Genomic DNA, 12,618 nt, shown 5'->3' on the forward strand with positions numbered 1-12,618 from the left:
ATAGTGTACTGTGGGAGAGGAGAATATAGTGTACTGTGGGAGAGGAGAAAATAGTGTACTGTGGGAGAGGAGAAAATAGATGGAATTCCTACAGACCTAGGGCTGGTCTGTGTTCAGGGCACACAGTCTGCAAACAGTTTGTGGAGGCTCTTGATGTCCTGTTAGGAACAAAGAACAGCTGCGGGCAGGGTGGCTGCTTATGAGGCCAAAGCAACCTCAGTGCCAGCCATCACGTTGTCACGTGCTGTCGAGTTGGTTCCAACTCATAGCGACCCTGTCTGGCGTTTCCAAGGAGTGGCTGGTGAGCTTGAACCCTCGATCTTGCAGCTGAAACTGGTCTTGAGGTTGAGTGCTCACCCTGTGGTACCATTCCCGGACTCCAGTCATCTCATTAGGGCTGAGTTACTTATATATTTGACCACATAGAGCAGGTGAATTTTTCAGTTGATAATTTTGTATGGCCCATGAATGATGTAATAAATTTTGGCAGATAAAAGGTTCCCCACCTTGTGTTGGAGTCCTGGTGTGGTGCTGTGAGTTAGTGTGCTGGACTGCAAGGTCGGCGGTTCAAGTTCACCAGCCGCTCCTGGGAAACACTATGGGTTGGAATCTACTCGATGGCACGGAACAGCCACCACCACTCTGTGTTAGACTGCTGCTGGTCTGGTGCGTCCTTGGGTTCTGGAGCTCTGAAGCCGAGCCTGCCTGAATCCAGGCCCCAAAGTGGCACAAGTGCCCCAGCCTCGCAGTGGCTTGGCTGACAACCACGTGACTCTGAACTCTGGAGAACAGAGTATGTGCTGGGGGTTGGATGAGGCTGGGCTACCAGGGGAGCATGGGGAAAAGACGGAACTGAAGCTTTACATCATTTGTGTGAATCTGCTCTGCCAGGCCACCTTCTGGCGTCAAAGCTGCTCACAAAAGTTCAAGATAGTTGCGCTGCATCCGGCCGGCTGTTCTTCAGCCCCCCTCTCTCGCCATGATCCTGCTCAGCTTCTCCTCCCAGCAAGCACTCAATCGACTTCTTGAACCTTTCCTCTGACCTTAGGGTTCTGGGATTTCCTTCTGTGTCTGTTTCATTTGCTCTCTCCTGTCTCTGTTGTAGAGTGTCCATGTAGTGCGTCTACGCAGCCCACCATCTTGCCGGAAGTCTCCGGTATGCCAGTTCCTTGATGGATTTTTAAAAATTTTTTTCTTATGAGTTGGGTAAAGGTTTACAGTGAGTCAGTTTTCCATTCAGCAGTTCATAGACAACGTCACTTACCCCAGTTGGTGTGTTGTTTTAAACAAAGGAGAGCTTAAACCATGTTGGCAGAACCCTGAGGCTGGCTTGACTGCATGTCACCAGATGGTCCCTTTGTTGCTTAGAAGGTTGGGAAATCAGCTCACCCATGTAATGGAACACAGGTAATGCTGGTGCTTAAAAGGTGCGGGAACAGTATCTTTCACGTGTCATGGCACACGGCTGATGTGGGTGCTTAGAAGACTGTATCTTGCACACGTGATGGCGCCTGGCTGGTGGTGGTGAGCAGACACTGTTGGTATCGCAGGAACACCTGATCAAAATGCAGAAGCAGAAGTTGCAGCTACCACAGCAGGCCCCACCGCAAGCCCAGCCTGGAGCTCCGCCGCCCACACCTCCTGTGCAGACTCAGCCTCCACAGCCCCCACAGCAGCAGAGCCCCCAGCTCACCACGGTCACGGCCCCGCGGCCTGGGCCACTGCTCACCAGCACCACTGTGGCCAACCTCCAGGTGGCCCGACTCGTAAGTCCCAGTGTACATGCTTGTCTTCAGAAGCATCGTCTGCATTGTCTTAATTGGACTCTGGGGTCTGCTCACAGTTAACATGAGGGCTTTATCCAGGTAACCAACTTCATGTGAAGTGTCAGATGTGTTCCCATCCATCCAGGGCATTTCAGTAAGGGCACACAGTCACACAGCTTGCTGGGCTTCGGAGGGGCGGTCAGTGGACTAGGCCATGAAGGGAAGTTAGATTAGTGTGGGGAACCCTGAGGGGTCCCAGCAGCACCCAGGATCCATGCCAGCAGTAGGAGTTGGGAGAGTTTGACTGCAAATGGGCCAACGTGGAGGAGCAAAGGGCTAGCGTGGTGGTCATGGGCAGGTGGGCTGACCAGGGCCAGATACTAGAGTGACTCGAGAGGCCTCTGTGCTGAGGAGGACTGAAGCCAGCGGTGTTAGGGCAGGCGCTCTCGGCTGGGCTCTGGCACGGCTGGTGCTGGCTCACAGCCTGAGACTTAGTCCCATTCAGCGCCACCTGAGTGCTCTGTGCATCACTGTACTGGGTGCCGGTGGCCCGTACTCGATCCATGGCTCAGTCATAGCTGGGCTGTGGGGCTGTAGTGGGAGGTGGGCAGCTCGTTCATCTGAATCCTGTGGGGAACACGTCCCCTCAGTGAGCGTATCACCGCACCTGTGTGTGGGACCCCTCTGGGTCCAGCCTCTCCTGAGGAGGTGTGAGGGGCACTGTGCAGTGTCTGCCGTTCTCCGGCCTCACCCGTCACTCTCTCTACAGACCCGCGTGCCCACTTCTCAGATGCAGGCCCAGACGCCCCCGACTGCCCAGGTGGCCCTGGCGAAGCCTCCTGTGGTATCAGTGCCAGCGGCTGTTGTCTCCTCACCAGGGGTGACCACGCTGCCCATGAATGTGGCTGGGATCAGTGTGGCTATCGGGCAGCCGCAGAAAGCAGCAGGTGAGGGGGAGCGCGGACCACTCAGGTGTGCTGGGAAGCTGTGCTGGGTTTTGTCACCTTCCCTGGTGGACCCTGTGCGTAGTCACAGTGTAACCCAAATGTTGCTCCAGGGTTTCTAAGTCCTTCGTCATTTGGCCCATTGGTTTAACCACAGATTTTTCCTAATCACCGTCTCTCTCAGACACAGCTCAGGTGGACGTGGGAATGCCCTCGCCTTTCAGTGCATGGCCGCGTTCTGCTGTGTGTCTGTGAGGAAGGCATGCGGCTGCCCGCATCCTTCCCTGGTTGCAGTCCCGCACCTGGTGGCTGATGTGCCCTTGTGTTTGTAGGGCAGACCGTGGTGGCGCAGCCTGTCCACGTGCAGCAGCTGCTGAAGCTCAAGCAGCAGGCTGTGCAGCAGCAGAAGGTCATCCAGCCACAGGGCGCCCAGGGCCCAGCTGCTGTCCAGCAGAAGGTATGCGGCCCGCACACCCAGCTCAGCTACGCGCGCTAGTAGGCGGTGGTTTAGTGCGGTCAGACTTTAGTGCTGCAAACCCTGTTGTGTGTGCTGGGCACCCCAAGGTCATGTGTGAGTGTCTCCGTGTCTAATGAGCATGTGATGGGTGGTAAGTGGGTGTAAGGCCCAAGGGAGGGAGGAGGCTGGCAGCCCCGCTGCTCCGAGGCCTGAGGCCTGCCCGGGCTGACACTGTGCTGCCATGTCTGGGGTCTTGTGAGAGCTGCTCCTTTCAGGAAAAGAAGGGCGTGAGGGTGAGTGAGGGAGGCAGTTGGCAAGGGAGGGTTAAAAGCAAAGTCTGACCCTTTCTCTCCTGTGGTGACCTCAGCTCTCTGAGTTTAGGGTGCCGTCTGATCTCTCACCCCTGCCCTCCCTCCTGGGATGCTATCTGACCTCTCATCCCTGTGCTCACTCAGATAACTGCGCAGCAGATTGCTGCGCAGGGTCAGCAGCAGAAAGTGACCTACGCCACTCAGCCGGCCCTGAAGACCCAGTTCCTCACGACGCCCATTTCCCAAGCTCCGAAGCTGACAGGTTCGCAGCAAGTGCAGACCCAGATACAAGTAAGCATGTGGGGTGGGTGCTTGCTAATTCCATGCAGGATCAGTAGTGCTGTGGTCACCCCGTGACCATCGCCCAGCTGACTGTGGGTCCCGAGCTTGTCCAGCTCCTCTCCTGGCCTGTGTGCCTCACTGCAGTCACTGTAGGAGGGAGTACATAGGTGTGTATGGTTCTGCCTTGCCCCAGGAGAGTCCTGTCACCTGCCACATGCACTGTGTGTGCTTGTGTTATTTGTTCTCACGAATGGTTTCTCTTCTGCCGTTGGGGTACACTGGGGTGTTCTGAGGGGTTGCTGGTGCCTTATATGTGGTGCTGACTAGCATCCTTGCACTTGTCGGAGTGTGGGGTGTGGGCACCATGGTGCACAGCTGGGCTGTGGAGTGCATCTGGCCTCGACCCTGTGTCACCGGGCCTCAGCACACCTGCAGCTGTGTGTACCTGGGACAGCAGGGCTCCTGTGGGCGGCGCCCGCTTTACTTAGTCCCAGTGTGGTTTCTGCATTCTGGACTTTCGGCTCCATCTCTTCTCAGTGGGCATGTTCATCTCCTCCCGAACTTCATGATGTCTTTTGAGCCCCAGAATTTAAGGTACCTGTAGCAGAGCTGCTCAGTCTTGTTGATTTTGAGTGTCAGTGTTACGGAATCCTGCCTGGGCCAGGCCTTGTGCTTCTGTATCCCTCTCTGAAGCTTTGCCGTCTGAGGCTGTGATCCTCCTGGGCAGGACGTGTTCTCCTATGACACACATGTAGGTGCTCAGTTGGAGTTTTCCCTTGGGACCCCTCTGTTTGTCAGCACTGTTTCCTGGAGTTGGAGTCCTTTTGCCACACAGGTGGCACCTGCTGCACCTGGCCTGTGGTTTCTGCACTTTGGCGCCAGCACTGCCTTTCCTTCCTCTAGCAGATGCCATTCTTTCCCTTCTCGTATAGGCAGTCCGCAGCCAGGTAGCCACCAGTTTGGGTAGCAAAGTTTGCTCTCCCGCTTGTCGTCTGCTGTCCCCAGGCCTCACTGTGCTCCCCTTTGGTTTAGGGTTTCTGTGAGTCCGCCTCCTTTGATTGTTTCTCGTTCCTTCTCTCAGACTTCCTTGCCACCTTTTGGGCCATTTCTCCCTCTCTTTTTTTTTTACCCCCCTCCACTAGTTTCTAAGTGATAACTCTTTCTGTTCCTTCGTGGTTGCCCTGGATTTTCCACACCCTTACATAGCTTCTCAACAAGTCCTGGGGGCCCTTGTCTTCTCATCTTCATGAACAGGGTTGGTCTTGCACACGTCGGCGACTGTCCTTGCTGTTGCCGTCCAGCATGGAACCCCATCCTTTTTCCTGTGAGTTTTTGTCTGAAGTCACATTCACTCTGCTTGACCACTCATCCTCTGGAGTCACCTTCAGTGTCTGAAAACGCCTCTAACCCTAAACAGACATTGATTTTCTTAGTACAACGTGAAGCACCACTCCTTGAATTCTGGCTCCGTGTGCTGGCAATGTTGTCTCCCATGCCTGTAACTCAGAGGAAATCTCTGTGCTCTGTGCCAGTCTAAGATACCTTCCTTGTTTTTCATGGTGTGTAGTCACAGTCTGATGTGTAGAACATAGGACTTGTCAGCCTGTTGAACCTGGACCTCTCTGATCAGTTGTCACTGATTCTGAGATCGTCTCTCCCTCCTGTTCTCGACCACTGAGTCGCTTAACACCGTTTGCATGTTCTATTTCTTCATCTTTCTTGACTGAATTCTGCGTAGTGCCTGTTGTAGATGTAAATGGTAAAAATAAAGCTTGTGTTGTATATGACCACAGATGAGGAATATAACCAGTCTGGTCTTCAAGGTGGAGATATGCCTCATCCGCTACTGCTCCAGGGGGCCGTTTGCAGCCAGTTCTTTGGTGTCGCTTGGCCATTGGTTTTCTGCACAAAGAATCATGTCTTTGTGTGTGAGTACTCTTGGAATGCTACATTTAGATTTTTCTGTTTTGTCAAAGGTTGCAAAACTTTCCCAAGTTGTCCAGCAGCAAACAACTGTGGCCAGCATCCCGCAGGCCGCCACCGCATCCCAGCAGGTAGGCTCCGGGGACATAGCCACCAGGGAGCCCTTGCTCCTGTGCGCATGGGCACTTCACAAAAAATTGTGTAAATAGGCATCCAGCCCATTTTTTATAGTAAACGTATAAAAGAGAACAGTGGACGGAAAGGCCCGAGGCAGAAAGGAAAGAGCCAACAGTCACTGTTATCTCTTGGAGGAGAGAGTTCTCCGTCTGGCCTGTCTCACCCTCAAAAACAACTTGCAAAGGGCCTGAGACATCAGTAGTGGTATGTCATATGACTAAATGAATGGATTTTCACACACACACAATGTCAACGTCCTATTTGATGAGAACTCTTGGTCTTCACCCTAGAAAGTAGAGTTGTAATTAGAGGAGCACTTCATGGTCGAGAGCAGACTCAGCCTTGAAGGGAGCTTGCCGTCCTGAGCATGGTAGACAGGCATCTGGGTGCCCACCCATGTGCTGGAGCCAGGCTCACCATCCATCCAGTCCTCTTAGGTGTGTCCTGCCAGCCTGGACGCTGCCCTGGGCCTTGGGGGATGAAGAAAAGAGGGACATGCTATGGGGGACAGCGATGGTCTTGACAACCACATGGCATCTCTGGCTCTCAGTCTTGTGTGTGGTTACCAGGTGGCCACGGAAAACCAATGCTTTAGTTAGTTTACAGCCACGCTGGTTGTAAAACTTGACAATGACAACAAAATGAGTCCCTCAGTTCCCCCCTTACTTTTCCCTGACGTGTCTGGTTTCAGTCAGAAGCCAGCAACGGCCTAGGCTCTTCATTTTCCATTTGATCCACTTGGCAACCAGAGGTCGCACGCATTCTGGTGTGTCGCTGTTGTTCAGGTTTCATGAAGGCATTCTGGCACTGGAGGATGCTGGGGGAGGGGGTCACTGTGTCAGGTGGTTCACCTTTACGTGTCTTCTCTGACGTCCTGGAGGATGTATCAGGGTTCTAGATCACGTGTCTTCTCCCATGCCCTGGAGGATACTTACAGTCGGTCACTGTGTGTGCGCGCGTGTGCACAGGGGGTGGGGGATGGTGGTGTTTAAGATCACGAGTCTTCTCCCATGCCCCAGATGCTGGCGTTGCAGGGGGTTGCTGTGTTGGGGTTTCTCGATTACATATTTTCTTCTATGCCCTGGAGGATGCTGGTGGGGATGTCGCTGAGTTGGGGGTTGTAGATCACGTGTATTCTCCTATGCCCTGGAGGGTGTTGACAGGGTGTCACTGTGTTGGGGTAGGGGGGAGGTCTTTATGCACCTGTCTTCTTCAGTGCCTCAGAAGATGTTGGATTGCTGTTTCAGGGATGGGGGTCTTCTAGATCACATGTCTTCTTCTATGCTCCAAGGCTTCTGCCAGGGGATCACTGCCTCTCGGGAGGTTGTCACTCACGTGTTGTCTTCAATGCTCCCTGCAGGCTTCTCCACAGACAGTGACACTCACACAGGCAACTGCAGCTGGCCAGCAGGTCCAGATGATCCCCGCAGTGACGGCCACGGCCCAGGTGGTGCAGCAGAAGCTTATTCAGCAGCAGGTGGTGACCACGGCGTCCACCCAGCTTCAGAGTCCTGGGGTCCCAAACCCAGCCCAGGGGCCGGTCAGCTCCGAGAGCCCAAGCCAGCAGCCCAAACTACAAATGCGCGTGCCCGCTGTCAGGTTAAAGACGCCCACCAAGCCTCCATGCCAGTGAGCAGACAGGCACAGGCCCTGGACTCTGGCTGCAGCCTGGACCAGGCCTCTCTGGACAGCTCGCTGTTCTGGAGACACGTCTTTTGCCTCGCAGAGACCCTGTTGCCACAGTGTGACATAAGGTGCCCAGCATTAGAATGGCTGGAATGGACACAGGACCATGCAGTCCTTTTGTTAAAGTGGACCCTCCACCCAAGACTGTGTCCCTGGGCAGTGTCCCTTTTCTGTATTGTGTGACTAAGGGAGAAAGTGGCAATGGTGAATTTCAAAGCCCTTTAAGCCTTTCATTGCTCCTCACTCAGAGAGCTATTCAGAATGCCTGTTTGTGTACAGTGTTTGCACAAGACTGTGGCTGTGTGGAATGTGCAGGAGTTAGTCATAATGCACTTCTGAAAGTTGCCGAGTGTCTGCATAGTACGTTCCTCTTATCTGCCCAAAGGGAGCAGTGGGGTCCTGAGAGGGTTTCGTTCCAAAGAGAGCTGTGGTTGTCCTCTTCTCCCTAAAACCTGCTGCGTGGTCACCGTTGCAGGGAGTATCAGGGACTGATGCCCACCAGAGTACATTCGTGACACGCCCTAGCTGTGTTTGAACTTCATTCCAAAGTGAAGCCCTCATCCAGTGTGGCCGTGCTGACGTGGCTCTGGGACCTTTGTGACACTTGTAGCTCAGCAGGTGTAAGACCCACAGTACCACAATAGTTTTATCATGCTGTCCTGAGACTCTGCCAACCAGACAGTGGATGTGGGTGGTGTCAGGCAGAGAGAGGCGATTGCTGCAGGCTCCCCTTGCTGTCCTAGCCCCAGACCTTGTCTGGAGAGCTGAAATGCATCTTCTAGAAAGGGGCTTCGTTATGAATCTGGTAGTACTAACCACAGAGATGGCCCCAGTGTGCTCGCCTCATAGATATGTAGTGAGTAAAACTAAACACATTGTCAACAGCACGGGCGTTTCCAGGCAAACAGCCTGGCTCCTTCAGGTTTTCCTGGCTGGGTTTCCTACCTGAGTCGGCCTACCTGTGTCTCTGCTAGTGACAGGGGCTCTCCAGGATAGCTGTGGGAAGGTATACCTCAGAAGTGAAAAGGAAGCCCACTGTTTGCTGCTGTCTTTATTTCTTATAAAAAGATAACAAAGCACATAAAGTGAGGACTCGGTTGGTAAGCAATGTCACCTTAATCTTGTCCACCCACCACTCTCCCGAGTCAGTCAGCAGACGTCTGCGGGCAGTGGTGCTACCACATCCCACACAACCACCTGAGAGAAAACATTTGGACTCCTGATGAGAAATTTGGAAAGAAGTAGAAAAGCAAGATTTCAGCATTTTTAATTTATTGAAAATATCAAAACAAATCCCTTCCCTCACGGCAAACCCTGTCTGTCTGGCCCAGTGTGGATGGGTCTTGGGCGTTCCGTGCGTGCGGTTATGGGGTGGGCTCTGTTCTGCTGGCTGCAGAGTCCAGTGCAGGACGACCCTCACCTCCATCTACTTTCACTCACACCCCTGTCCTCTTCTCTGTCCTGCACGTAGGTCGGTGGTCTCCTCTCATACAACGGGACCACTTATCTTAGAATGTACCAGACATGGCTGCTTAAGTCAAAGCCCTCTGCTTCTCTAGGGCACTAGGACAGAAATTGGAAGCTTCTGTAAAAAGCCTCCGAAAGCGAACAGGGCCGGGAGTCTGAATACTGGCAGTGTGAAAAGCCTGCCCCTTGTTAGTGTGAGCAAAAGACTGTCATGTCTGGAATGTTTGTTCGTCAGCAATCTTCCAGTGCAAAATACGGAACAGAAAATCTGTGTACTTAGTCACTTGAGTTAGTACATTTAGATGTCACCACCGAGCTGAGGAGTCTGGGAGATAGTAGAGTTTCTTCCGTAGTTGCCTCAGGCTCATATTTCATCAGTTCTCCATGGTCAAGAACTAAGTTTGAGTTTAGGAGGTTCTTGTCCAGGCCCTCACAGAAGTTGTTAAGGACATTTTGCTTTACAGGCTAATCCGAACTCATACGAAACAATACGTAACGATTCAAAGAAACGGCATATGATCCACACAGCGCCCCAAAGCACTGTCAGTCTCCACTTTGATTGGTTGTGGCGGAAAACAGTTCATGAGTGGTGGCCAAAAAGAGACATTTATGTTCATTACTGTTCGTCTGTTTGAGAATGTTCTGTGGGCAGCAGGTGGTCCTATCCACCACTCATTTCAGGCTTGGGGCCTGGTAGGCAAAGGTTTTTCTTTCTGCAATTTTGTTGTTGCCCTTATTGATGGTAACTCTTGTAACCAGATAGCTGTTGTGTTTTAAAATATAAATGAATGAGACTGAAGTTGTAAATATTTTGTAAACAGAAGCATTTGTATTTGAATAGTAGGCCTTTAAAGGGTACTGGAATCCTACCAAAAAGAGGTAAATAAAGAAAACGACCTTTTGTACTCGCTTTCGTTTTGTTTTTCTTGGAAAACTGTAAGATAAAATAAAATTGCAGGTGTGTGTATTTCATTTTTCTGAAAACAAAAGGCATATGTGCCTCAGACAAGGCTGGTTTTGGTTTTGTAAGATGCGCTCTCTTGCTGCCATCCACTTGATCCTGATGCATGGAGACTATACAGGACGGTGTAGAACCGCTGCTTTATGGTTTCTGAGGATGTTAATTTTTACAAAGGCAGATGGTCCCATCTTTCTCCCTTGGAACTGCTGGTGGGTTTGAACTACTAACCTTGTGGTTAGTAGCCCAGTGCCTAGCACATGACACCACCTAGCACAGGGCCCCTTATATCTTCTATAAAACCAAGAAACGAAATCCACTGCCATCAATTTGGTTCCAACTCGTAGTGACTGTATGTCACATTTCCGAGGCTGTTAACATCTATACGGAAGCAGAAAGCCTGTTTCTTCCTTCCATAGAGCAGCTGGTGGATTTGAACTGCTGACCTTCTGGTTGGCAGTCCCATGGGTAACCCCCCAGGCTCCTTTACATCTCCTATGTTAAGTGCTTTGGAGTCAGTTCCGACTCATAGCGACCCTGTATAGTTTCTGAGGCGCCGCTGGTGAGCTTGAACCGCTGACTTTGCAGTCCAACCGACTTAAGGCATTAACACACAGCACCACACTATAGTCCCTCATAGAAACTACTGGTGTGGCGCTGTGGGTTAATGAGCTGGAGCGCAAGGTCGGTTTGAACCAACTAAGGTCGGTGGTTTAAGCTCACCAGCCACTCCTCAGAAACCTTATACAGGGTCGCTATGAGTCAGAACTGACTCCACGGCACTTAACAAAAACATGGCAGTACTGGTGTCTTGGCCTTAAGCTATAGATAAGTACTGGGCCACAGGGCTGGTTTGAACCTCACGGTCAGTGGTTCAAACTCCCCAGCTGATCTCTGAAACCCTCTACAGGCTCTCTATGAGTTGGAACTGAAACTCGATGGCACCTAAAAACACCACCAAGCCACTACTGGGGTATCACATAAGTAGATCTCATTGGTCCTGCTTCTAGTGAATTATTTCATTGTTTGGTAGAATAACCCTAATAATTTTCTGTTGATTTTGCCTCAGTGAAGAAAAAAACCTTGTTGAAGACATCTAGTTCAGTGCTTACTTCTAGGGCTTTGAATGCTTAATTCTGGTACCACCACCTGCTAGTAATTTACATTTCTACCCCAGATACAAGGATTGGCGATGGTTCTGTGCTGTTGAGTTAGTTCCAACTCATAGGGATTCTATACAGGGTTTCTGAGGCTGTAAATCTGTATGGGAGCAGAAAGTCTCATCTTTCACCAAAGGAGTGGCTGATGGAATTGAACTGCTGACCTTGCAGTTGGCAGGCTAGCTGTAATCCACAATACCAGGCCTCCCCAATAAATATAATAGGAATCGCCATTTTAACAAGATTCCCAGGTGATTCTTATGTATACATTTGAGTTATGGTGTTGGAGGAGAATATTTTAAGTGCCATGGGCTGCCAAAACAATCAACAGATCTGTGTTGGAAGAAGTGCAGCTAGAGTGCTCCCTGGAGGCCAAGATGGCCAAACTTCGTGTCTCATACTTTGGACATACTGTCAGGAGGGACCAGTCGCTGGAGAAGGATACCATGTTTGCTAAGGTGGAGGGTCAGAGAAAAAGAGGAAGAGCCCCAAAGAGATGGAGAGGCCAAGTGGCAGCATCGATGGACTCAAGGTGTTAACAGTAGTGAGGTTGGCCCAGGATCACGCAGTGTTTCTGTTGTGCATAATAAGGTCGCTCTGGGTCGGTACTGACTTGATGGCACCTACCAACAACAACAATGTGGAAGGCGGCACTGCGAGTTAATGCATTGGGCTGCAAGTTCAGAGGTTCAAGCTTACCAGCTGATCCCTGGAAATGCTATGAGTTGGAAAGGACTGGCAGCATTTAACAACAATGTGGAAGGTGTACGTGGTGTGGCCTTGTAGGATAACCACCAGACTGCTAACCACAATGTCAGAGGTTCAAACCCACCAGCCACTCATAAACCCTATACGGGTTGGTACCAGTCAGAATTGATTTGACAGCACTTCACAGCGACAACAATGTGGGAGGGGAGATTTTCCTTGCTGCCTTATAAGCCGATCTCACATACTGCCATGGAGTTGATTTGACTCAGCGACCCAGAGCAGAGAACGGCTCTCTGGAGTTCCACAGACTGAATCTTTATGGGAGCAGATGGCTTCCTAGTTCTTCAGGGCAGCAATCGTGGGCTCGAACCATTGGCCTTTCGGTTTGTAACCCGACGCCTAACCCACAGTGCCACCAGTCTCCTTAGATGTGTTTATTTCATGTTTCTAAACAAAAACAAAAAAAGGAACACGCCTCATGAGTAGGGTGGCAGAACTGAAATGCGCAGGCCACACAAATCACGTTTGGTGCAGGGTCAGGGGCGCGGGGCGGCCTGTGCCATCTGCCCGCTCTGCCCGGCGGATGTGAAGGTGATGGGCACCGGCTACAGGCGCTCACCGCATAGCGCTTATCCAGGTGACCCGACGACCATCGTACCCTTCGCGTTTCTTTCGGTTCTGCACCTCTTTCCAGCTAAAAAAAAACAAAAAACAGGTGAATTGCAAAGAGGATGCATAGTTCCTTACAAAGGGAGAAGGGCCTCTCACCTCCATCCCCC

At 51.6% G+C, this 12,618-nt stretch overlaps 1 protein-coding gene across 1 annotated transcript in view; it reads left to right on the forward strand.

The window, feature by feature from the left end:
* The window catches only part of EP400 (E1A binding protein p400), an 81,885-nt gene extending 74,392 nt beyond the window's left edge, over positions 1 to 7,493 (forward strand). Inside the window, exons 50-55 of the mRNA XM_006874083.1 lie at positions 1,551 to 1,766; positions 2,536 to 2,713; positions 3,043 to 3,167; positions 3,623 to 3,769; positions 5,737 to 5,814; positions 7,221 to 7,493. Of these exons, the coding sequence (XP_006874145.1) occupies positions 1,551 to 1,766; positions 2,536 to 2,713; positions 3,043 to 3,167; positions 3,623 to 3,769; positions 5,737 to 5,814; positions 7,221 to 7,493 (1,017 nt within the window). The remainder of the gene's footprint in view (positions 1 to 1,550; positions 1,767 to 2,535; positions 2,714 to 3,042; positions 3,168 to 3,622; positions 3,770 to 5,736; positions 5,815 to 7,220) is intronic.
* Positions 7,494 to 12,618: the final 5,125 nt, after the last annotated feature.

The sequence above is a fragment of the Chrysochloris asiatica genome, unplaced genomic scaffold (assembly GCF_000296735.1).
Source record: "Chrysochloris asiatica unplaced genomic scaffold, ChrAsi1.0 scaffold00261, whole genome shotgun sequence".
Taxonomy (NCBI): Eukaryota; Metazoa; Chordata; class Mammalia; order Afrosoricida; family Chrysochloridae; genus Chrysochloris; species Chrysochloris asiatica.